Source organism: Melanostigma gelatinosum (genome assembly GCF_949748355.1).
Source record: "Melanostigma gelatinosum genome assembly, chromosome: 10".
Taxonomy (NCBI): Eukaryota; Metazoa; Chordata; class Actinopteri; order Perciformes; family Zoarcidae; genus Melanostigma; species Melanostigma gelatinosum.
The window spans coordinates 6,110,659-6,134,664 of record NC_136643.1 but is presented as its reverse complement, the minus strand read 5'-3'; the positions used below and the strand labels follow the sequence as shown (position 1 = coordinate 6,134,664).

The following is a 24,006-nucleotide window of genomic DNA, read 5'->3' as shown; positions in this document are numbered from 1 at the left end:
AATCAGATTAGAGCCACGCTGACTCCATTCACACTGTAGTGATAACTGAAGAGGAAACACACACATAGCCGCGTGCACACCCTCGCGCGCTTAAACGGACATGGCCAGGGTGGAGAGGAAACACCGTTACACACACGCACAGACACACACACACACACACACAATACACTCGCGCGCACGGAAGGACGGAGGGAGGGTCTCCGCGCGCTCACTTCTCAGTTTCACTGACTTCATCTAAAACTCAAATGAACTCTAGTTTGGGGTTTTCCTCTTCAGCTTTCTTCCACCCAGCTTCACTTTTTTTCTGTCTTGTCACACAATCCCAGAGCCTCGTGCGCTCCTCCAGCCGGGTTTCACGCACGAGACGGTTAACGGACCGAGGAGCAACAGGAGGTTTCCACGAGCGTGTCACGCCGGGAAACGAGAAGGATTTAACGGAGACCTTTTGGAACACACTGCGGCTGTCTGGTTCTGGTTTAACATCTGCTGCCCAGAGGTGGCCCACTGATTCAACATCTGCCCACCGGATCCACAGTCTGACCCGGGATATCTGCTAACGGTACAGTAAATTCCCCGTTAGTTACACGAAACGATGACCGGTAGTCGGACTGACAGAGTTGATGAAGAAAAGTTTTCAGCCATAAAAACAAACATTCTCTCCTTTTCAAATTATTTATTCTAAATGTTGTATTTATGGACAGTTGGTCAGATTAAGAAAGGGGTTTATACATTTATGTTTCTTTATAGATATTTTAGATTCAGAACTGTCATTGATTAATCAATATGAATCTGTAAATATAGCCTTATAATAAGAGTAAGGAAGGACATTTTTGCTCAGTAAGAGAACCACAGCGTAAACATGCTCAGTTTCAAGTCCTGATATCAAACTTTTATTAATTACAAATATAGTTAAGAAGAGTTCCGTTGACACGGCCGGACCAAGAAGTTTGGGGGACCTCTGCCAAAATGTGTTCCTCCAACTGATTCTGTCTGATTTAATTATTCTTACTCTTGTTTTTTTATAGAATAAACAAACATGTTGAAGGGTAACTTCTCAACCGGGACCCTATTTTCCCATGTTTTTGTGTCTAAGTGATTAATGTGGACGACAGTTTTTGAAATGGGTCCAGTATTGAGGTAAAGCTGCAGTAGGCCTAAACGGGCTGCAGTGTAATCGCTCGGTGCAACTTCATCAACGTCAATGTGCTTCCACTAAAAGTGCTTGTTGTCAGATCGTTATTATAAAAGCCTGACAACGTTATAGAAAGCACCCAACAGAGAAATCATACGTTTTTATTTACCTTTCACTTGATCTGGTCTGTTTGTTATTGTGTCTAAACAAGTCGAATCAGCTCAAAAATCCAGCCATGACAATGAAAATATGTTCGACGACACTAAGCTACGTTTTTTGCACTACAACACAATGAACTTCCCGACACTGCTTTCTCCAACCCTCACTCATGTTTCCACCTTTGTCTTCCGGCTACAGGTCACATGACACAAGAACAAAACAGCCGCGCATTGCAGCCCACTAAGTGGCTGTGCGTTCTCCCTCTCTATTGGTCCAATTACAAAACTTGACACAAAACATGCGCAAATAGGGTCCAGGTTGAAAAGTACAGAAGTCGCCATTTAATTTGTGAGCTTTAGAAGTGCTGATAGGTCGATTTTGTTACTTTTGGACAGAGCCACGCTAGCTTTCAGTCTTTATGCTAAGCTAGGTTAACCATCTACTGGCTGAAGCTACAGGATGTCTACACTGAGGGAAATATTAAAACACGAGACTTTACAACTTTCCATCAGATAGATGTTTTATTTTATTTTCGTGTATTTAGTCTGACATATTTGGTACCTTTAGGAACTTTAAGATCATCACTAACATTTAAATAAAGTTGTGTGAGTTTAAACAGATGATATGAGTTTGTAAAGATGAAGACATAAAGATCCGAAGTTTGTTGTGATCTCATGTGTATTGATTACTGATTTGTGTATCTCTGGTGTCCCTGCAGTCTGTCGTCCATCATGCGTCCCTCAGTGGGCAACATGTGTGTGCGCTGCAGCCTGGTCCTGGTTCAGGTCCTGGTCCTGATCCTGGTCCATCCTGCAGCAGGGTACAGTCTGGATCAGGACCACAGTCTGGAGTTCAGCGGCCCCTCCTCATCCATGTTTGGATACTCAGTCCTGCTGCATCGCCATGGAGCCCATAGCTGGTATTGATCTACCCTTGAACTTATTGTGGTCTACTATTGATCCTTTGTTCATCGTCTATTCATAGTTTGTTAATCCTCTATTGGTCTTCTGTTGATCCTCTGTTGATCTGCTTGTTGATCCTCGTTTGACGTGCCATTGGCCCTATATGAAGAAGAAAGAAGAAAGAAGAAACCATTTTTATTGTCATATACATCTACACATACACAAAATTTGACTACTGCATTTGACCCATCCCTGTATATAGGGAGCAGTGGGCTGCCATTGATCGGCGCCTGGGGAGCCGGGGTTCAGTGTATTGCTCAGGTACACTTCGACACAGATATTGATCTGCTGTTAACCCTCTGTTGATCTGCTAGAGATCAGTAAATTTAGATCCATTTGATTGTGTTAATGATGCTCTATTAGCTGCCATCCTCACAGAAGGGCTGTGTCTGCGTGTGTTGGTGTGTGCATGCTAATTAGCCAGTCCTTGTCAATGAGAGATGCTCTTTGATGCTTCACACACAGATGCCATTCAGACACTGAGCAGACACAAAGACAGATCCTGTCTCACTCTCTCTGTCTGTCTCTCTCTCTCAGGTTGGTGGTTGGAGCCCCGGTGGCAAACTCATCTTCCAGCCCATCGGTTCGATCTCCCGGAGCCGTTTACCGCTGCAACATCACCGCTGTGTCCCGCCGCTGCCACCCCATGCACGCTGGTGTGTTTCCATCTCTGTGTGTGTGTGCTGTGAAGTCTTTTCTCCTGCATTTGAAACTCTAGCATGTTCCTCGCATGATAGAGCAAAAGATGAGGAGCATTTTCTGAAGCATTTCCGATCTTTATTAGGTAAAGAAATTCCCAGATCATACAGTAGTGCGAAGCAACACAAACACACACAAACACACACACTAAGAACCGGTCTGAACATGACAAAACACAGTATAGGACTCAGATATCTATCACTATCAGCTGGTCAGATGTGGCCTTTAACAGTGAAACACCAATTAATCACCCGTGAAGGCTGCATGTGTGAAACTGTTGAATTAATTTGTGTGTGTGTGTGTGTGTGTGTGTTTGCAGACGTTCTGAAATGTGGGAAGACGTGTGATGCAGAGAGTGATCACCAGTGGCTGGGAGTCAGTCTGTCCAGACAACCTGGAGTCAATGGAGGACATATCCTGGTAACACCTCCTTTACCAAATGCCTTGCCTCAAATTGTCCTGAGACAAAAAATATATGTGAAACACTGAGAGCCTCGAGGCCTGGATTCCACAAACATGTCCTAAATTATTTTATTCTCTTTTGAAAAACAGAAAATTATGCACATTAACGGCAGCATCAGTATAATTTATATTGCCTTGCACAAAAAAAATATAGGATTCATCGCTGTTCTCCAGCAGTGACACAGCAAATCTGTAGCTCTACACTCATCCTGTCAAGTGTGAATAAAGCCATCACGGAACATTTACACAACACAAAGCTCTGTTTGAAAACTTCCTTTCAGGCTATTTGTGAAAGAGGCTTTACATTTAGACAGTGACTGAAAGATTAACGGCTTCCCTTCAGGTTTAAAATAGGCTGATGAACGGGCTGATAATGGTCGATATACACACACACACGCACACTCACACACACACACAAACGTCTCTCACAATGACATGGGTCATAAGAATAAGTACACTCAACTGCTAACTTGTGATTGTGTTATTGTCAGTAATGAGTTTGTGTCACATGGCATTTGTATGCTCTGTGTGTGTGTGTGTGTGTGTGCGTGCGTATGTGTGTGTGTAGGCATGTGCTCACCGCTGGAAGAACGTCTTCTACTCAAAGAAAGATGGCCAGAACCACAAGCTGCCGAACGGAGTCTGTTATCGCTACGGAAATGACCTGAGGCACGCCCAGCCCATCATTCCCTGCTACAGAGGTACACGAGCACTTAACAGTGTTTGGTATTATAACAATGATGATTATTGCCACTTTTCAAATGCATTGTGACTAACAGAGACCCCTCTGCAGTTTGATGGAGACACGTTTTGGATTTCAGATTATGTCTGGACCTCACTTCTTTCGTGTGTGTGTGTGTGTGTGTGTGTGTGTGTGTGTGTGTGTACGCATCAGCTGTTCAGCTGCAGAAGGAAAACATTTGGGTTTTATCTCCTTATTTATTTGTTCACCTTCACCCCTCGACATGTCTGTTCGTCTCTTACAGACCACCAGAGGAAGTTCGGTGAGGATTATGGGTCGTGTCAGGCCGGCATTTCCAACTTCCTGACAGAGGTCAGTCAGCTCCTTTAAAATCCTCTTTGTTTTCACAGTTTCCACTGAATGTGATTCATCTTCTGTAAAAACTTGATGTTGTTTTTTAATCTGTAAACTATGTGGTCTCTCATTGTTCTTCCTCATTCTCTTCAAATGGAGCAGTTTTTTTAAAGAGAACAAAGACTATCAGCTCCCTGTGACGTCACAACTCCCATTCTTAAGCAACAGATGTTACAGATATTTAGAGAAATGTCACGTGTATACCATAGAGCTTTTTTAAGATATGTACGTCACATTATATCATGCCTGTGTCTTTCTCAGGATCTGATCATCATGGGGGCCCCGGGGACGTCTTACTGGACGGGTTCAGTTCTGGTCTTTAACACGTCCAGCGGGGGGATGTCGGTGTACCTGGACGACGACGCTGGAGCCGTCAGCTTTGGAAGCTACCTAGGTAACAGATACACCTACTACTGTACACCTCTGTACCTACTGTAGTCACTGCTACAGTACCACAGCCACAGAACTATGCTACTGCTGGTGTTATTGTTCCTACCAGGCAGATACCTTCTTTCTTTTTTTATCCCCAAAAAGGTGAAACGTATCAGTCCGTTGCAGCTACTAAAACACAGATAAACTCTGACTCCCAGTCTAAACAGGATGAGTTTTGTTTTGAACAAGTCCATCTCATATGATTTAATTGATTCTACACAGAATATCTACACAGGCTTTTTAGTCTTGTCTATTTTCTCCACACTTAGCCACATAACTACAGTGATTGTGTTCTCGGCTCTGAATGCTGCCAAAACGCCACTAAGCCCACAGCAGTCGTGTAGCTGAAAGCCTCCTGTGTGCTGACAACACTACTCACAGAGGGCTCTGATGATGTGCTGCCTGAAGACTGCGTGATAGTGTTCAGATGCATAAAACCTAGTTGCATGAGACAGTTGCCATTCAGTTAGTATTCAGATATTTGGCACCTGGTGCATGAGAGGAAGCAACGTTACTGCTGGAAAGGTTTAAGGGTATCACATAAGGAAGAGTGTTTTCTGTCCTCCTAATATTTGAATAGTATGCGGACACTTCATCATGCAGTGCTGATGTCGGTCAAAAAATGACCTTAAGTTACATCTTATACAAACCAAATATTTATTTCTGCTTCACATTCAAAGTGTTCACCGGCGAACCGCTGGGAGGCTTTTATTGTGCATCACTGTAAGAAAGGCAGGTATTTATCATCAGGATTAAGCGGGTCTCTGATAGCGGTGCTGTTGTTTGGTAAAAAGTGATCTGCTACAAGATAAGCATGTGTTCTGCAGCATTTGGTCGCCAGAGCAGTTTTAAACATTGCAGGGAGGAATAACACAAGAAGAAGCAGCCACAGTGGGCTTCCTAAATGAAGATATCATGATGGTAAACAGTTTACACCATGCCGCGTTGTCCTGTGCTACAGGTACTAGGAAGCTCTAGTGTCAAGTTTAAATTTGAATCAAAACTTAAATTTATTCATCATTTTCAATTGGTTAATCCATTCAGCCTTTTTCTGCTGATAATCCGGCTACAGATCACTTTAATTTAATTAATTATACCATAAGAAAATTAATTTTATATACCGCTAGGAAGTACTAAAAAAAATGATATGTTGACAAATAATTGGTCCCATATTGCCAGGTAAAACCTGTATTAAATTGCATTCTCTGTGTTTTAAAAAACCTTACATTTAACTTGGTGAATCCTGTGAAACGTTGCATGTAAAAAGTCACGTGCATATATAACCAAGAGCCAAGTTTCTGTAATCCTGATTCAAGAAATCAGGATTACGTGATAAATTACGAAATGAATTATCTGCAGCAAGACAAAAACAAAACCAAACCATGTCGTGTGATGCTCACTCAACAGGAAGCTGAACAGAAAGGTGTGATGTTCTTCAGATGAAGGCTGTTTCTTTTCTCTGTAAACAAATTCACTGTTCTCACCATCTCAGAAAAGACTGACGTTAATAATAAGACTGATGTGTGTGTGTGTTGTCTTCAGTTAGGAGTGTGTGCACAGCAGTTGAACTCGCTGATCAGCACAAATAAACAGGAAGTAGTGGTTTACACCAAAGACGGAAGCTCAGTGGCTGTGGTTATTACATGTTCTCTTTGCGTTTTGCATAGACTAAAATTCATTTTCAACCATAACCACTGTGTCAAACCCTAACCCAAACTAAACACCTTCATTCAACCAAGAGTTTCATTTTTACCTTTCAAATGTTAGCTTCACATTTTCAGTCTGATATATATATATAAGTGCAGATGATTCATTGATTCATTTGGATCACCTTCAGTTATTACCGTGTGCTCACATTTGATAAGGGCCACCAACCCAACAGTTTGGGAATCAAGTAGTATAATCTTTAAATGAACTTGGGTACTTTCCACCACTGCAAAAGTCTCAACATGTGACACTGTGTCCTGCTGTTGTTCAGGTTATGCTGTCGGAGCCGGTTCCTTTTTGAGTCCTGGTACTGTGGAGGTGGTGGGTGGAGCTCCGCAATACAACCAGAAGGGCAAGGTGAGACCTTATATACAGTCCATGGGTGAGACCCACCGTACCTGTGTACCCATCTACCTGTCTGTTTACTGACTGCACTGAAAGTCTGAATGTTGGTTGTGTGTGCAACTTCAAGACAGTCGGTCTCGTTCCTACTTCCTCTTGATGGTGTTGTGAAGTTGCTATTGAGTTTTTGTTGATATTGTGTAGTGTTATGTACTTGTGATGGTTGAAGTCAGTATGTGTCTTTGTGCTGTGCAGGTCTTCATCTTCACTATTGACAGCAACATGCTGCGAGTCGTCTCCGAGGTCTCCGGAAAAGAGGTGAGAAGCCACTTAGCGTTAGCTTCCTCCATTCAAAACAATGGTATACTTAGCACTTGGCTTGTGTGCGTTTGTTCCGCAGCTGGGATCTTACTTCGGCTCCAGCGTATATGCCGTGGATCTGAACGCTGATGGTTTGTCAGATCTGTTGGTCGGCGCTCCCATGGCAACAGGTGTCACTAGGGAGGAGGGAAGAGTCCATGTGTACATCAACCAGGGCAATGTGAGCACACACTTCAACACAAATACTATTTTAGCACGAAACAGAGTATTTATCTGACCCCTGACATCAGGCTCAGGTTCTTGTGTTCCATGCTACATAGTAATCTATTACTTGTGTGAAATAGACCTTTTGAGACGCGGTTTGTGCCGTCTGTTTCCTCACAAACTGACTCTGTCTCAGGCGAAGCTGTTGGAGGCGGAGTTTCAGCTGACTGGCAGCGATGCCTACGCCGCCCGGTTTGGAGAGACCATCGCCGACCTGGGAGACTTGGACGACGACGGTTTCCGCGGTAATGAGCACACCTGCACAGCCTGACCTGACCTTTTATTTTGGTGGAACCATTTCAAGTATACACCACAGTACTAATACTACAGCTGCTAAGACCATTACAAATACTAAAACTATTGCCACTGTTAACAGTACTGCAATGTACTACATCTTCTACTATGTCTGATACTATTACTACTGCTTCTACTACCACAGCAACTACTTCTGCTCCTGCAGAAACTACTTACAACTTATGGACTACTGCTATACAACAAAATGTTTCTTCTGCTAATACCACAGCACACACCATAACTATAGTACTGATAATAGTACTTCAATACTGCTTCTACTACTGACACTACTAATAAATACTGCTACTACTATTGCCAAATACGTCTATTCTTTTTTTATATATTATTATTATTTATATATAATGTATTTATTTTAGTGCAAATACTACTGTAACTACTGCAACTGCAAATTATACTGCTGCTTTTAATACTACTAATACTACTGCTGCCTCAGAAATGATCCTACAATACTACTAATACTACTACAATACTTTGATGACTGCTACTGCACTGAACAACCAAAAACACATACTGTTGTATATGTTACGATTCTTACCAAGGGTACACATCCACCCACCAAAAACAGTAACTGCAACTTCCTGATAACTAACATCACTGACTTTAACACAACGCCCTCACACATACACACACACACACACCCCCACCATCTGTGTGAAGGTTGGAGTGTGTTATTACGTTCATTAAAACTGTAATGACAAACTGCTGCCGCTCTGTAACTGAACCTGCCTTCTAATCTGCCACAGCTAGATACGTTTGTGTGGTTGTGTGTGTGTGTGTGTGTGTGTGTGTGTGTATGTGTGTGTGTGTGTGTGCGTGTAGGTGTGTGTGTGTGTGTGTGTGTGTGTGTGCGTGCGTGGGCATGGTCCAGAAAAAAATACAGAAAATGTTTGGCTTTCAGACCCTTACATCTTCAAAGGACTCAGGTTAAATATTAAAGGACCATGCTGCTGTTTTCTCACGTTTATGTACTAATCCTGGATACTTTCATCCTGCTGAACATTTTACAACAGGGCCTTGCCCACACACACCCTTTACCAGTGGCGGGCCGTGTGTTTTATACCTTGCCTTCAGTGCTGTCCTACTACAGTTGAACCACCTCCGAATAAGCTCATTATGGCGTCAGCATGACGGTATGCTTCGTCATTAACGGACAATGCATATTGTCAAAATCAATGTAATTAACACAATGACAACAACAAACTCACAAGAACCAGTCACATATATGTATGTGACAACAAAGCAGGTAGAATAAACATAAAACCCAAATAACACGATTCCAGCAAAACTGCAACGCTAAAACACGCATTCCGTCACACACTCAAGGGCACCATTCAGATATTTTTCTCATCTTACAGACCCACCTGAGAAAATTTGGACCTGACATCCCAAATCACTTATTGACTGACAATCTGCAGCAGGTTTGAAGTCTCTGAACGCTTTGTAGATAAAGCAACATGAAGCAATGGCCACCTGGAAGGAAAGGAATCAATTTGTAGGTTTAAGGTTGAGGTAATGCTGGGGGCTATGGAGAAAATCAAATAGGATATTTTTTTGATGTCACGATATTGATATAATATGAATATACCGCCCAGCCCTACATTGAGCTTAGGCTGATGGGTTAGCTAATGGAGAGAGCAATAGTCCTCACAAATGCAGTAATATGAACTTCTCTGTGTGTGTAGATGTGGCGGTTGGAGCCCCACAAGAAGACGAGCTAAAAGGAGCCGTCTACATTTACAATGGCAGGGAGGAAGGCATCTCACCAACTCCATCTCAGGTACAAATAATAATGCTAATAATAACAATGCTAACAAAAAATGCAAGGCAGGCAGTAAGACTATCCCCTCACTTGATTCTCATGATGACGAATATTAAATTTAACCAGGATTCACTTTGCTGAGTCCGAAGATGAAATTTGAATGAACTTGTTCTGTTTTGTTAATGTGGTTTGTGTGTGTGTGTGTGTGTGTGTGTGTGTGTGTGTGTGTGTGTGTGTGTGTGTGTGTGTGTGTGTGTGTGTTTTCAGAGGATTACTGGATCCACTCTGGGTCGTAACCTCAGGATGTTCGGCCAGTCGCTGAGCTCTGGCATTGACATTGACGATAACGGCTACCAAGGTAACCTAAACAACCACTTCCTATGTCACAACATCCGTCATGTTGTACATTAAAACCAGATTAAACTCCCCGTCTCTGCAGATGTGGCGGTTGGTGCTTTCCTCTCAGACTCTGCCGTGGTTCTCAGGTAAAAGCTGACTGTTCTTTTCAAACAGGACTTAGAAAAGCTCCAATTTCTGTTCAATTTCTGTACAGGAAGGAAGCTTCCTTATTTTAGCTGATTTGGAAGGAAATTATACTGCAGGGGAAGCAGGACATCCTGTTTATCCAAACGCTTCCCAACATATAGTGGAAAGAAATCTTTGCTTTAAATAACAAGATTTTGTCGAAGCAGATTCCTGATTGTAAATATTAAGATCCATGCTGTTTTCAATCCATATGAAATGACTACATTTCAGTCACTATGCTGTAATCGTTTCTCTGAATGTGTCCTGTAGGACCCGTCCGGTGATTCAGGTGACGGCATCCCTGATTCTGCCCAAGCAGATTGACCAGCGGGTGGCGCTGTGCCAAGAACACAAGACTCCAACTGTCTGCTTCAATGTTACCGTCTGCTTCAGTGTCAAGTCCAGACAGTTCAGAGGAGCTATAGGTACTGTAAACACACACACAACCCTCCAAAGTATTTAAATGCAGAGTATCCCTCTTATTATAGCAACATCATGTAGAGAAAGGGCTGCTGCGCTTACTTACGGTTGCGAAGCTATGATTGTCCTGTTGCTGTTTGGGGGAGGGGTTCAGAAAATGGTAAATTATATTGTACATAAGTGTGTATGACTTACCTACTGATATTGAAGAGTTTCCCTCTCTCTTCAGATCTTCAATACAATTTGACCTCTGACCTCCTCCATAAACCATCTTTCCCTCATCGTTTCTATTTCCATGGCAACGGGTCAGCCAATAGCACAAGGGGGCGTGTGAGAGCCCGACATGGACAGCTCACTTGTACAACACACGTGGCTTACCAAAGGGTAAAAAAACACATCTTGACTTGGGCAAAAAACATATACAGCTAATACTTTTAATTTGGGCGTAATATTGGATTAGCTGTGGGGATGCTAATTTTGTTTATTCCTCCTCTGTTCCTGTTTGTTTCTCCTACAGAAAGATGTGAAGGACATTTTTACTCCGATCAAGTTTGAGGTTTCTTACAGTCACAAAGAAACAAATACCCACAGAGCCTCTTCCAAAACCTTCCCTCCATTAAAACCCATTCTGCAGCAGAGTGCAGGACACCAGAACACTATTACCAACCAGGTAGCGACCAGTGCTAACTCCAGCTACTTACAGCTTGTGCTAACTTTAACCAGGTGCAGGGTAATGCTATCACCAGCAATTTAGCCACTTATCAAAAGGAGTTGCAAGTGGCGGTGTCTAGATGTAGCGTTAACTCATTATTGGCAAAGAGCAAGTTTTTCTTTCTTTTTCAAAGACGTTCAGGTTACATTAACTTTTTTTCAGCAAGCCTTGTCGCAAAATCTCACGATTAATTATTTCATCGAGTGATGGTTTCTCAGTTTGGTGTCAAGATGATTATGATTTGTCATTGCAGATAAATTCAGGAAACACTCCATATTACATTTTTTTTTTTTTACTTTGTCACGGGAAAAAGTTAGACAAATTCGACTTTTTAAACTCGTAACTCTTTGTAATAATTGCTCAAAGTGTTAATTTTTTTAATTAGCCTAAATCTTTGTTACACCAAGTATTAACTAGAAATGAATACTAGCCTTCAGTTAACTTTTGGGTTGACTTATATTTACTCATATGTGCTACTGCTACTACTACTACTGTGTGCATTGTGCTGTCGCTAAATTAAGAATTGTATGTAAAAAAGAATAATGATAACTAAGCCATCAGTTTCGTGTTGGAACAGCTTCTGTGTCAGATCGTTCTATCCTTCACCAAACTGATCTATGTTAAAGGGCAGGAAACAGCTAATCTGATTTTAGCTCCACACGCACACACACGAATACACACGCGCATAACTGAAAATGACTTCCTGCTAATCCAGATGTGTTTACAGCTGTAGCTCATTAACCAACATCAGTCAGCTCATCCTGAGTCTGCATCATGTCCCACTGACTCATAAAAACTGAGCAGGACGGGTTAACGTGTAGGAATTTGCAGCTGGAGTTATTCATCAGCACATTAGTCATCATCTGTAAGGCTGGGCTCAGAGGTTGTAATGTCATCAATGAGGAAAATGATGACATTCATTATTATTATCATTGACGTCATCAATAAACTCACGGCGGCTTCTTTTTCTCTGCCAGACTTGGTTTGCTCGTTCCTGTTCGCTGGTCAACTGCTCGCCTAACATGCAGCTGTCTGCTCAACTAGTGCTGCCACAGTAAGAAGAGTCACACACACACACACATACACAGCAGGAAGTTGTGTGTGAATTATAAATAAAGTGACGGAAAGATGAACAGATTAAAACAACAGCAGTATTGTATTTTATTAGTCCAGTTAGAACACATAAATATCAGCCAGGAGGCTATTCTGGTCATAAACTAACACATGATGCTAATTAGCTGCTGGCTAATTCTGGAGGATTCATTTAGCAGCAGCAGGGATTTCATTTTGTTTCTGGCTGTACCAGTGTGAAATATTTTTTCTTCTCGGTGTCAGGATGTGGCTTACCTAGCTTAGCATCAACACTAACCTGGCTCTTACTTAAGATAAAAAAATATATAACTCCCAAAACAGCAAATAGTCATTTTTTTTCTCTGTCCGTGTGTGATATAACATGTTAATTAGTGAGCTGTAAAGATTCTGGTAGATATATTTTTTAACTATTGCCAGGCTAGCTGTTTACCCTTAATGCTAAGCTAAGCTAAACAGCTCCTGACTGCAGTTTCATATTTAACGTGTGCAGCTATGAGAGTGCTCACCGATCTTCTCATCAAACTCTTGTCATAGAATGCATTTACGCTTATTTCAAAATGTTAACCTATAAGTCAATATTTTTGTTGAAAATATTCCTGGTATTGTTGTTAGCAATGTTAGCCTTTGTCTCTGTGATGTGATTGGTTGTTACATTGTCAATAAATGTAACAATATATCGAAGTTTATCATTTCCTTCCTGGGAAAATGATTCTACAAGGGAAAATGTTACAATAATGTTTTCTGCATAATCCTAGTGTTTGTTGTCATAAATCAGCAGCTTTACTTTGATGTCGGTCTGACTGGAACATCGGCGTTATTGTTGATCTCGTTGTTGTTTGTTGTTAGTCAGCAGCAGTACTTTGCCCTCGGCTCTGGACAGACGATCATGTTGAAAACCTCGCTGCTGAACTCTGGAGACGACGCCTTCCTGCCGAGACTGACGCTGCGTTTCCCCGACAACATCCACTACATTAAAGTCCTGCAGAACGTGAGTTTAAGTTAAAATCCTGAGGATTCAAATCCTGGTTGATTTGGCGACATCCGTGGTTACCGCTGGTAACAGCAGGTGTAGTTTTATACCCAAACACTCAACAGAAGAGCAGCTGGTATATCTGTTTACAATGCAGCCAAACAAACTCACATCGTTTTAATAAAGAAGTCAGCCAATAATTTGCCATTTCCCATCATGCAATGAGACACCGCGATCTGATTTCATGCTGCAAGTTTTCGACACAATGGTTTATATTTTTACTGGTAATTACTGAATGAACACACAATTATGGCTGTTGCTGATAAAAAAATCCAACGATAAATAAAATCGAAAACATGAAATCTAAAGAATTATAACTTGCTCACAACACAAACTCATTACTCACAACTCATTAAACAAAGTGCACAAACTGTTGCTGTGTGTGTGTGTGTGTGTGCGTGCAGCAGGACAATGTGGTCAGTTGTGATGTCACACAGGAAGTCAACAGTACAACAGCAGGTGTTGACTGCAGCGTCACCAGCCTCCTCCTCTCAGCCAACGCCCAGGTAAACCTCAGCCAATCACACACACCTGGATTCAAATTGTTTAGGTTAGGTTAGTGTGGTAGCATGCTAAAATTAGCACAAAATGAATGGATGTCTGAACCACATTTCATGGCGATCCATTCAATGGATGTTGAGACTTTTCACTCCAAAGCACAAATGTGAACCTCATGGAGTTCACCAAAATCATCAGCATTAGCAGTCTGCGAGCCATGAATGTCATAAATAAATAAATTTGTGACTGGGACATTGCCGTCTTTAGAGCCACACGGTTTGCTAAAATGATCCTCAGACACTTAACAATGCATGTCTAACTCAAAACTCCCTGTGGATCAATGGTCAGATCCAGCATGTCTGTACTTTTTGTTCCCCAGCGTTTTTCTGGTCAGCAGATATTTGCTGTATTTCCTGTGTTTCTCAGAGTAAATGTTGTGAAAGACGCTGTTGAAATATTTGAGTTCCCCCAGAGAAAGACTGAGCAGCAGTTTTAAGGTGGATGTGAAATGTTTAAACTTAAAGACGAAGATGAAAAAGGAGTAAATACACCAGATTAGAGTACAGGAAGGAAAACGTGTATCATCCTGCAGCTGTCCACTTAAAAATCACTGACGCATTTCCTGTTTCTTGCAGTTGAACATCAACTTCCTATTGGATGTCAACCAGAACAGCACACCTGGTGACGTCACCATTCACGTCAACATTAGCAGGTAAGAACACTTCCCCACCTCTCGTCTCCACAGGTGAAGAAAGTCCTCAAACCCTTTACAGGAGTAAAAGTATAAAAACATCCACAGTAAAATAAAGTTAGTATTTTTATTTATTTAATTTATTGGTTTATTTGATACGGGACAGTGCACATTAATAAAACATTTCTGAAAATGTGCCACAGTTAGCCAAAAGGCTATTTTTCATCTGTAGTTCCAAGAGGCAGATGTTACAAAATAAACCTAAAAACAGAAGATAAGATTAAAGTTAAAAGGTTATACAATGTTGACACTTAACAATGCGTGCACAAACAATGAAAAAAGTGAGAATACATTAAAATGTATTAATGTATTAAATCTGTTTTCTCCTCAGTGATAACTATGAGAGGGAAGAGTATCTCCTTGACAACTCCGTCAGCCTCTTCCTTCCTCTCAAATATGGAGTCAACATTAACATCCACGGGTGAGTCGGCATTCATTACTATTATTCCCTTTAAAAACAATATCAGTAATAATATATAGCATAGTGCACTTTTCAAAACCCAAGTGTTTCGCACAAGGCAGCTAATTAAAGTCAGCAAAGTATAGAATTATTTAATTTTATGATGAAACAAATCACACCAATTCCAGTGATGTTTTTTAAAAGATAAAAAATGAATGAGATAAATGGGCCAGGGGCTTAAACTGTGGGGGCCAATGGCCTCTCCCCTACTTCCCTTGCTTGGACCGCACACATCTTCAGACTCTGCCTTCATTTTGATCTCAACTTCACACCTATAATGTTTCCTGACTGCATCATGCACACTTGTGATGCTATTACTGTGACAACATCGGTCCACACACGTAAATATTAATAGACACACAGACTCACAAGGTGAAAACAATACCAGCGTCGCTGTCGTGGCTGGTCATAAAAACAAATTCAATTTTATTTTATTGCAAAATTCTATTCAACTAAAAAGAAAAACTAAAATATGGACAGAGCTCTCTGATAAAAGCATGTTTAATGAAGAGAGTGGAGGCTGGAGATGCTGCAGATAAAAACTATCTTTAAATAGTTGAAGTGAGAAAATGAGCAATTAAGCATTTTAATGTTACTTCAAATATGCAACATGAAATTAACCACAAGAAATTCTTTATATTGTATTCTCTTTCCTAATGTGCACAGTCCCAGCCAACACACACTAATTCAACACCTGCTTCCTCTTGATCTGATCTCCATCCAAAGTAAAGAAGTATAAACAAACAATGAGACTCATGAGTGAGCTCACACAAGAGAAGATGACCTCAATAACTGAGGCTCATTGCTGAGAAATTTAGCAACTGTATTCCACTTATTTAAGAAATAAAGTATTAAAGTAGCAACAGGAAGGGGACGCGAGTACTAGTACCATTACAACATTAGCCTTTACCAGTTTCAACTTGTATTGTTTCTTTATCATTATTTACAGAAGACAATTACAAATACTTAACATCCCACCTGTTTTGACTGTTACACATCACAAAAAAATCAAGTGTTTAAAGGAAACAAGCAAGCAAGTAAAACAATTATATAAAACTTAATCTAAAAAACTAATTAAATCCATCAGATGAATCATCAAGACAGCCATTTATATCATCGGAGGGGATCATTTGCATATTGCATATGATGCAGGTGACTGCTCTGTGTTAGTTCTTCTGGATCTCAGTTCTGCATTTGACACTGTAGACCATGACATCCTGATTAAGAGGCTACGTGATTGGGTGGGCATAACTGGCATAGCGTTAGACTGGTTTACATCTTACCTCAATGACAGAAGTTTCAATGTCTCTGTGGGTGATTTTGTGTCTGTTACCTCTCCACTGTCTTGTGGTGTACCGCAGGGCTCGGTTCTGGGGCCTCTGTTATTTTCCCTTTATCTGTTACCTTTGGGACCGATCATAAAAAGCTATAATGTGTCCTATCACTTATATGCAGACGACATCCAACTTCATCTGTCATTTAAACCCAGCGAGGCATTCACATTAACTAGGCTCCTGGACTGTGTCAATGCCATCAGAGACTGGACGGCAGAAAACTGCTTGCAACTTAACGACTCTAAGACGGAGGTCCTAGTTATTGCTCCAGAGGAGTTTGTCCCCATGATCAGGCAGATTATTAGTCCTCTCTCCTCTGCTTCCCATTGCAACCTGCGCAATCTTGGGATTTTCTTTGATCGATCCATGTCGTTTGACCCTCATGTTAAGCAGCTGTCCAGGTCATGTTTCTTCCATCTAAGAAATATCAGTAAACTGAGATCTGTAGTATCAACACCTGAATTAGAAATGATCATACACACATTTATCTCTTCACGCATTGACTACTGCAACTCACTTTTCACATCACTCAGTGTATCTGCTCTTAACCGTCTGCAGGTCATCCAAAATGCTGCCGCCAGATTACTCACCAGGACAAATCGACAGTCTCACATCACCCCCGTACTCCGATCTCTCCACTGGCTTCCTGTAGCATCTAGGATACACTTTAAAATTCTCACCATCACTTACAGAGCACTTCACGGTCAGGCTCCGGCTTATGTAGCTGATCTACTTCGCCCCTATTCACCCGCCCGCACTCTCAGGTCAAATGCTCTCGGTCTTCTGTCAGTCCCACGCACACGATTTAAGACCTGTGGTGACCGAGCCTTTGAGGCAGTGGCCCCGAGGCTCTGGAATGCTCTGCCTGCAACTCTGCGTCTCGCAAATACTGTGGATACTTTTAAAAGCCAGCTCAAAACCCACCTGTTTAGGCTGGCGTTGGTGTAAAAGTAAACCCATGTCCTAGACCTGCTCTTAAAATATGTTTTACATTTTTATTTTATTTTATTCTTTTATTCTTTAATTTTTTTAATTTTCTCTGTGTAGATAATTTATTGACCCTAGGGTCACATTGTGTTTTTTATGCTTTTAAATGTCTGCTCTGTTAAGCACTTTGTGATACTACTGTCTGTGAAAAGCGCGATATAAATAAAATTCATTCATTCATATTGTTATTGCTGTAGCTTTCACAGAAGCATTGAACAGACAATCGGAATATTAAAGCCAAGAAAATATATTTTTATTCTGGAATATGGGAATGAATGTACATTCAGCATTTAGTTTGTTTTAAATGTTTTTACTTTAACTAAACTTTCCTAGTTTTTAGCTCGGACTAATGTCCAAGGTTTGTTTAGTTTTCTTTCTGCTTCGTGAGAAGACAGACTGACAGACAGTTGGATTAAGTTGCCATGCTGAGCTGTTGGATTGAGTGTTGCTGTCAAATTTACAGTTGAACACAGACTTCAGCTGGAACCCATGCTATAGTGCACCAAGGCTGAGAACAACATTGTTAGTGCGTAGCCCCTCACTGACTGTCGTCTGTCCTGCAGTTTTGTGACTCCCACCTCATTTGTGTTTGGAGATGAAGACAAGACTCCGGTTGACTGCTACGCTGAACGATTCAACTACACATACAAGGTATTACTTAACCCTCTTCTGGTTGTAAACTGCACAAAGGAAGGATGGATATAAGTTCAGTTAAGTTTTAAGTTTATTGTCATATACATATACGAAATTTGTCCTGAAGCAGACGTCAACGGTACAACACCTCTTTTGATCGATGTGAAACTATTGTACCGTCGTCGACCAATCTAATAAGCTCACTTGCTAACTAGCAACTATGTAATGCTACTTTATAGCTCTACTCTACTGCAGTTCAGAGGGGAAACATCTTAGATTTCACTTCCCTTTACTTGCATTTTGTTGATCTCTTCTGGTATATCTGTTGTTTTGTCTGTCTGCAGGTGTTAAACTCTGGTCCCAGCAGGTCTGTAGATACTGTGGTTGACATCGCGCTACCGAAGATCCTCACACCGAACCGACACAGACTGCTGCAGGTGGTGGACTGGCAGGTACGTCCAGCTCAAACAACAGCAGCAGTGACAGAAGTAGAAGTAGCACAGTCAGTATAAGAACAATTTGCAGTCTATGTGAGCTCCCTCGCAGGTTTTTCTGAAGACACATTTCAATTGCCGATGTTTGAGTTTACAATTTGCTGCCATCTTTGTCGGTTACTGGAGCCAGAGAAACCTTTGGAAAAGTAGGCGGGAGCTGAGGTAGAGCTGGATCGTTTTGGAACGTTTTGACGCTGTGTCAGCCATTGTTGTATTCTTCTTGGAGCTTACGATCTGGCACCTGTTACCTAGGTTTTTATAAAGGTTGACGTCCAGAAACGTCTTGAACACAGTAAAATAAGAAAATGTAACCAGAGGGCAGGGACTCCTGCAGATACAGAGGATTTAGAGGGTTTATATCTACTCTTCGTGCCTTGAACAAAAGAAGCAAGCAGCTGGATAAGAACTTTGTCTTCATAAAATAGTTTAAAACTGGAAAATAAATATTTAAATCAGGAAACATCTTTTCAAAGAGTAAATCAACAAGACTAAGAATCTGTCTGGACATTTAATGACAACTGTCAGAACACTCAGCCATGGTGGTTGCTGATTGGGTAGAAGTAGTGGTTGAAGTAGTATTAGTAGTACAGTAGTAGTTGTGACGTCATGTCACGGTAAATGAATTGGTGGATATAATATTAATATATACATTTTCTCTCCCTGCAGTCGTCTCACGGTGTGTGTTCGATCAGTGACACGACTATTTCAGTCCTCGAGGACTGTGATGTGCCTCAAGCTTCCTTCATCAAACAGCTCGTCTTCTTCTTCTCCTCCACCTCCACCCGCAGAATGGTACACACAGCGCTAGCATGGCCAATCATTTGTGGCTGAGATATTGAGATGCTTGAGATGGAGTCAACGGTTACCACCCCACTGGTCTACAGTGTATGAACTTCAGTCTTTTTCTGTGTGTGTGTGTGTGTGTGTGTGTGTGTGCAGTTCTGTGGCCGTGGCGATGAGCTGTGTGAGCGGTTCGTGTGTCGTCTCGGTAACCTGGAGGCGGGGAGAGATGCCGTCATCCAACTGGAGATCAGACTGAACCCTGCTGTACTACTCCAAGCTCCGGTAACACACACACACACACACACACACACACACACACACACACACACACACACACACACACACTTCTCTTTTAACTCAAACTTTATGAACTCATGTGTAACTACAGTGGTTGTGTGTGTGTGACTCTAACTCAGGCATTCCCAAAGTGCGAGCTGCCTCTAGGGGGTGTGCGAGAGGAAAAATGTATCGGTGGTCTAATGGTGTAATAATTAATATTAAATATAATTTTCACAAAATAAAAACATGAATGTAACAGACTGTCTCATGTTTGTCGTTCTGGTGTTGTCGATGATATGTCCCTTGAGGGTTGCCGTAGCGAAGGTGCAACCCCGCCTCTGGCCAAAAGAGAAAACAATAATAAAGAGAGTAGCCGTGGGCTGATACAAGATGTCTAATCTCCCGACTCCAGTTACTACTGTATGATAAGTGCCCTTATACACGAACCCAAGACGCTCGGGTCCATGAATTATAAAAATTCCCCTTGTAAGATTTCAATTTAAAATTAAAAAGTACAATTTAATAAATAAATGCACTTCAGCTCCTGCCGCCAGACTGTCTTTTACGTACACTAGCTAGCCTAGCTTGTGCAGCTAACGTCAGCTAACAGCTAACTTCATTCATTCAGCAACATTCATGCAAATATGATAAACTGGCTGAAAATCGGGGAAACTGTCAGGTGTGACATCTGAAGCTATCAGTCATAAAAGAGGAGAGGGAGAGAGAGAGAGGGGAATCGGAGGCGAGAGGAACTGAGAGGTGCATTGGGGAGAGACCGGGAGAAGAAATCGAACGGGAGTCAGAGGAAGATGAGACGGAGGAAGGAGGAAGGGATTGCACAGACAAATCGGGAGCACATAGGCCCATCGCGGAGTCAAGGTAAAAAAGAGGAAACGAGAGTGAGCATCAGACTGGGGTAAAAAAGAGGAAATATGATACAAATGATCTGGGTCTGGGCTTCACTTGGATTGGCAACGCAGATTGCCCAAAGCCACAGTGCGTGGTGTGCAGTGAGGTTCTGGCTAACAGTCTGAAGCTCTTATTTACGTCGCCACCTGAACACCAAGCAGCCAGTGCAAGTCAAAAGCCCCTTACATTGTTTATATCGAAATTGGAGGAGTTACAAAACAGCCAAAAACAACTGCAGTCTCATTCTATGTGTGGTTAATTGTAAATTAAATGTGATGCAATCTGCCTCTGAGACTGTGCGTGTGTCCTCGCATCCAGATTGCTCTTTAAAAGTGACGCCTTGTGTAACTGAAAGTTATTGAAACTTTGTAGCAGTGTTTCAGGGCGTTTTCACACCTTCAGTTCGTTTGCTTTGTTCTGATTCAGGGATTAATATGATACAATGTTGCAGTTGGCCCTTTGTTCGGTTTGTGTTCACACTGCAACATTTAACAGCGGACTAAATATTGTAAACAAACGCCACGCGCGAGCAAACTGTTCTCTCATTGGTCCGATTTCTATGCGGCTATAAATATGCTATGTTGCTTCTTTTTTTTAAGATGTGGGGGATAGGGAGTGCGTGAACCCGGTCGGGATGTAGAAGGGGGTGCGCGGCCTAAAAAGTTTGGGAACCGCTGCTCTAACTGATGCCAAAACGCAGGTATCCTACACTCAGTACTGAGCCTGAACGCATCCCTTGTGGACACAGACCAAGGAACAAAGCGGCTGCACTGCTAACATGCTGCTTTCACGACGCAGCCTGCGTAGAAACGATGTAAAACTGATCCAAACTAACCTCAGCTGATCTATGCTCAGCTTCCTGCAGTAGCTGAAGCAGCAAAAACAAATTCAGTTTCTTTCGTGGGAAGGGTTTTATTAAGGGAAGTTACAGGAAGTGTTGAGTTTCAGTTCAACAACCAATACTGTAATCATCCCTCAAGGCGTAACTCACAAACAATTCATTCACACAAAAAAACACTCTCAAAATCAAGAAAAGAAGTTTAAGTTCAAGAAATTACTCAAATGCATTTCAAGAAACGGATTAAAAACTCCTGATGTCTGTCTCAGGGTCGCCACGGTGTCATGAGGCTGGAGAGCACAGCGACGATGTCCAATCCCAGAGAAGGTCCTCACACCATCCTCATCACCGAACAACCTGCAGTGCAGGTAAAACACCTCGACACCGGTCAAGACCAAACACCGATGTAGAGTCAAGCAAGAGCTCATCTATGTCTTCAACCTGGAAATGTGTCTCCATTTCTGTACATCTATTTATATTCTAGCTGTCCCCAGTAATCATATGCTGTATGTGGTACATTTACAGGTGGTGGTAGAAGCTCTTTTTACCCAGAAACCCACAACAACAGTGAAAGTCTTCATCATCGTGGTCAGTTTAGTTTTGGGTCTGATGATCCTGGCTGCTCTCATCTGGTGTCTGTGGAAGGTAAATTATATACACTATATCATTTTTACCATAAAGTATATTTTAATATAACGTACTGGTAAACTCCAGTGTATCATAATATAATGGTACTGAATGGTCCACCTGTCTGACTACCTGTGTGTCTCTCAGTCTGGTTTCTTTAAGAGGGAGTTCCAGAAGAAAGAAGAGGAGGAGTTCAAGAGAGACAGCTGGGACTACGTCCCTAAAAACGACAAAAGAGAGAGCACTTCATAACGCCGGCTGCCTCCTCTGGCCACGACCTCTGACCTCTGACCATAGGATGAAGGCATTCACATTGTGACTGTGCATCAGTTCCAATGAGATGAGACATGTGTGCTGACGGATGGATGGAGTGCTGCTTATGAAAGTATAGCAAGCCAGTTTGTCTCAAACATTAGAATAATACTGCTGCTGAGCATCATCGGCCAATGAAATCCGTCCATTACAAGTCAGCTGATCTGACTCTCAACAAGTCAGGTGGTTTCATTACAGACCTGACAGTGAGAGTGTGATGGGTGACAAAATGTCTCCAGTGAACACACCTGAACCTGACCTTTCAAAACTATTTTGCCGGATGTGCCTCCACAAATACAGATGATAAAGACTTAAAGAGACAGCAGCGATGGACGGAGGATGAAAGAAAAAAGGGAGGTGAACCTGAAACCACCTGTTAGAAGGCCTCGAAGCTTCCTGGAACCCATCGAGGACAGTTATCGATGACCGCATTTTGACTCTTTTAAGAGGAAACTAATCAAAGGACAAAGGAAGTGACTCTCTGATGACCTTTGATCTCGGGCGATGGAAACCTGGCCTCTGATTGGCTCATAGCTCTCTGGAAAACCCTCCCTTTGTCTTTGTACATTATTATTTACCTGATGACCAACGCTTCATGCACTGCTAACACACACACACACACACAGAGTGAACACACTGCATGCTGTCCAGACAGAAGTAGAAGTGATGGCTGCTGGGATGTGCTGGTACAGGGTCTTTTAATGGACGCCGAACATCCTCACAGTGTCACTTCAGCCTGTTTTTACCTTATTATTTTGAGTTTTTGTCCCTCTCAAGGCCCGGTCAGTGAGATTTCGTGGCACTGTCACTTCAATTCAATGGAGGCTGATAATGGAGTTGCTCTCAAGGCAACTTTAGTGAACTGCCTGTAGGTGTCACGAAGACAGAAATGAGCACTTTTCTTCCACTTTCCTCCAAAGTACAACTATCATGTGCCATCAAGTAAGGCTTCAATAGTTTCTGCTTGTTTGGAGATACATTTAACTTATAGAGCGCTTTTTGAGATGCTGCAAGATGCTTTACGTGGAAAATGAAATCCTGTAAGAACGCATATGTAGCACAGTCTCACTGGAACTGATCTTGGACCACTTGGTTCAGGTTAATCCAGCTCAGGCGGCAACCTCCGGTTCTACCGAGTGAAGCCGATGCGGAAGTGTCTTAAAACATGCATTCTCTTCAAAGACCAGCAGGAGGCGACTCCTCTGGTTGCAAAAAGAAGTACGATTGTATAGAAGTCTATGAGAAAATGAGTCCATACAGCAGGGTATAATTTAGTCTACAGATATACTTTCTTGGTCGCGACCTTAGTTTGTAAAAAGCTTCAATGTCACCAAATTCTTTGATGAAGCGCTTCTGAATCCGGACTCAACTATCGGTGTGAAATCTCAGCAACAGAAGCATCTTGTCGGGTCACAGAGCCACAGGGTTGGATGACTACTTGAAGGAATGTTCAAAAGCAGTTTTAACTGTCTGTATTTTGTGAATGCAGACAGTTAAAACAGCTGCCACCCTCCATTATGTTCTGTCTATTGAGGACAAATGCACATCACACAGAGAGATGTTTTTAATATTTTAATAAATGAGTTTGTTTTATTTGTATGTGAAGTTGTTCTGCACTGGAGAGTCTCACTGCTTTTATCAACACTTTTCTATTAAAATGAAGGGTTTTCTA

At 41.9% G+C, this 24,006-nt stretch overlaps 1 protein-coding gene across 2 annotated transcripts; it reads left to right on the top strand.

The window, feature by feature from the left end:
- The first annotated feature begins 379 nt into the window (after positions 1–379).
- On the top strand, positions 380–24,006 carry itga4 (integrin alpha 4). 2 transcript variants are annotated; one of them, XM_079276907.1, is made up of 29 exons: positions 380–559; positions 2,010–2,210; positions 2,791–2,909; positions 3,272–3,372; positions 3,983–4,115; positions 4,401–4,468; positions 4,772–4,904; positions 6,921–7,006; positions 7,247–7,309; positions 7,392–7,532; positions 7,713–7,821; positions 9,574–9,668; positions 9,918–10,008; positions 10,090–10,135; positions 10,446–10,600; positions 10,825–10,979; positions 11,113–11,265; positions 12,285–12,361; positions 13,246–13,387; positions 13,834–13,935; positions 14,563–14,639; positions 15,010–15,099; positions 18,023–18,110; positions 18,437–18,544; positions 19,253–19,378; positions 19,526–19,651; positions 21,665–21,763; positions 21,921–22,040; positions 22,170–24,006. In XM_079276907.1, exons 2-29 carry the CDS (start codon positions 2,023–2,025, stop codon positions 22,272–22,274), a joined length of 3,096 nt encoding a protein of 1,031 aa, XP_079133033.1. In that variant the 5' UTR covers positions 380–559; positions 2,010–2,022; the 3' UTR covers positions 22,275–24,006. The 2 variants fall into 2 exon arrangements, with proteins under 2 accessions (XP_079133033.1, XP_079133034.1); XM_079276908.1 differs by lacking the exons at positions 21,665–21,763; positions 21,921–22,040; positions 22,170–24,006 and adding an exon at positions 21,157–21,247.

What these genes read in the sequence shown, in the direction of transcription:
- itga4 (XM_079276907.1), top strand. Translation starts at nt 2,023, where the DNA reads ATGCGTCCCTCAGTGGGCAACATGTGTGTGCGCTGCAGCCTGGTCCTG. An exon ending in TGTACATCAACCAGGGCAAT is followed by an intron (nt 7,533 to 7,712) that starts GTGAGCACACAC and finishes ACTCTGTCTCAG; the next exon opens with GCGAAGCTGTTGGAGGCGGA. An exon ending in TGACGATAACGGCTACCAAG is followed by an intron (nt 10,009 to 10,089) that starts GTAACCTAAACA and finishes CCGTCTCTGCAG; the next exon opens with ATGTGGCGGTTGGTGCTTTC.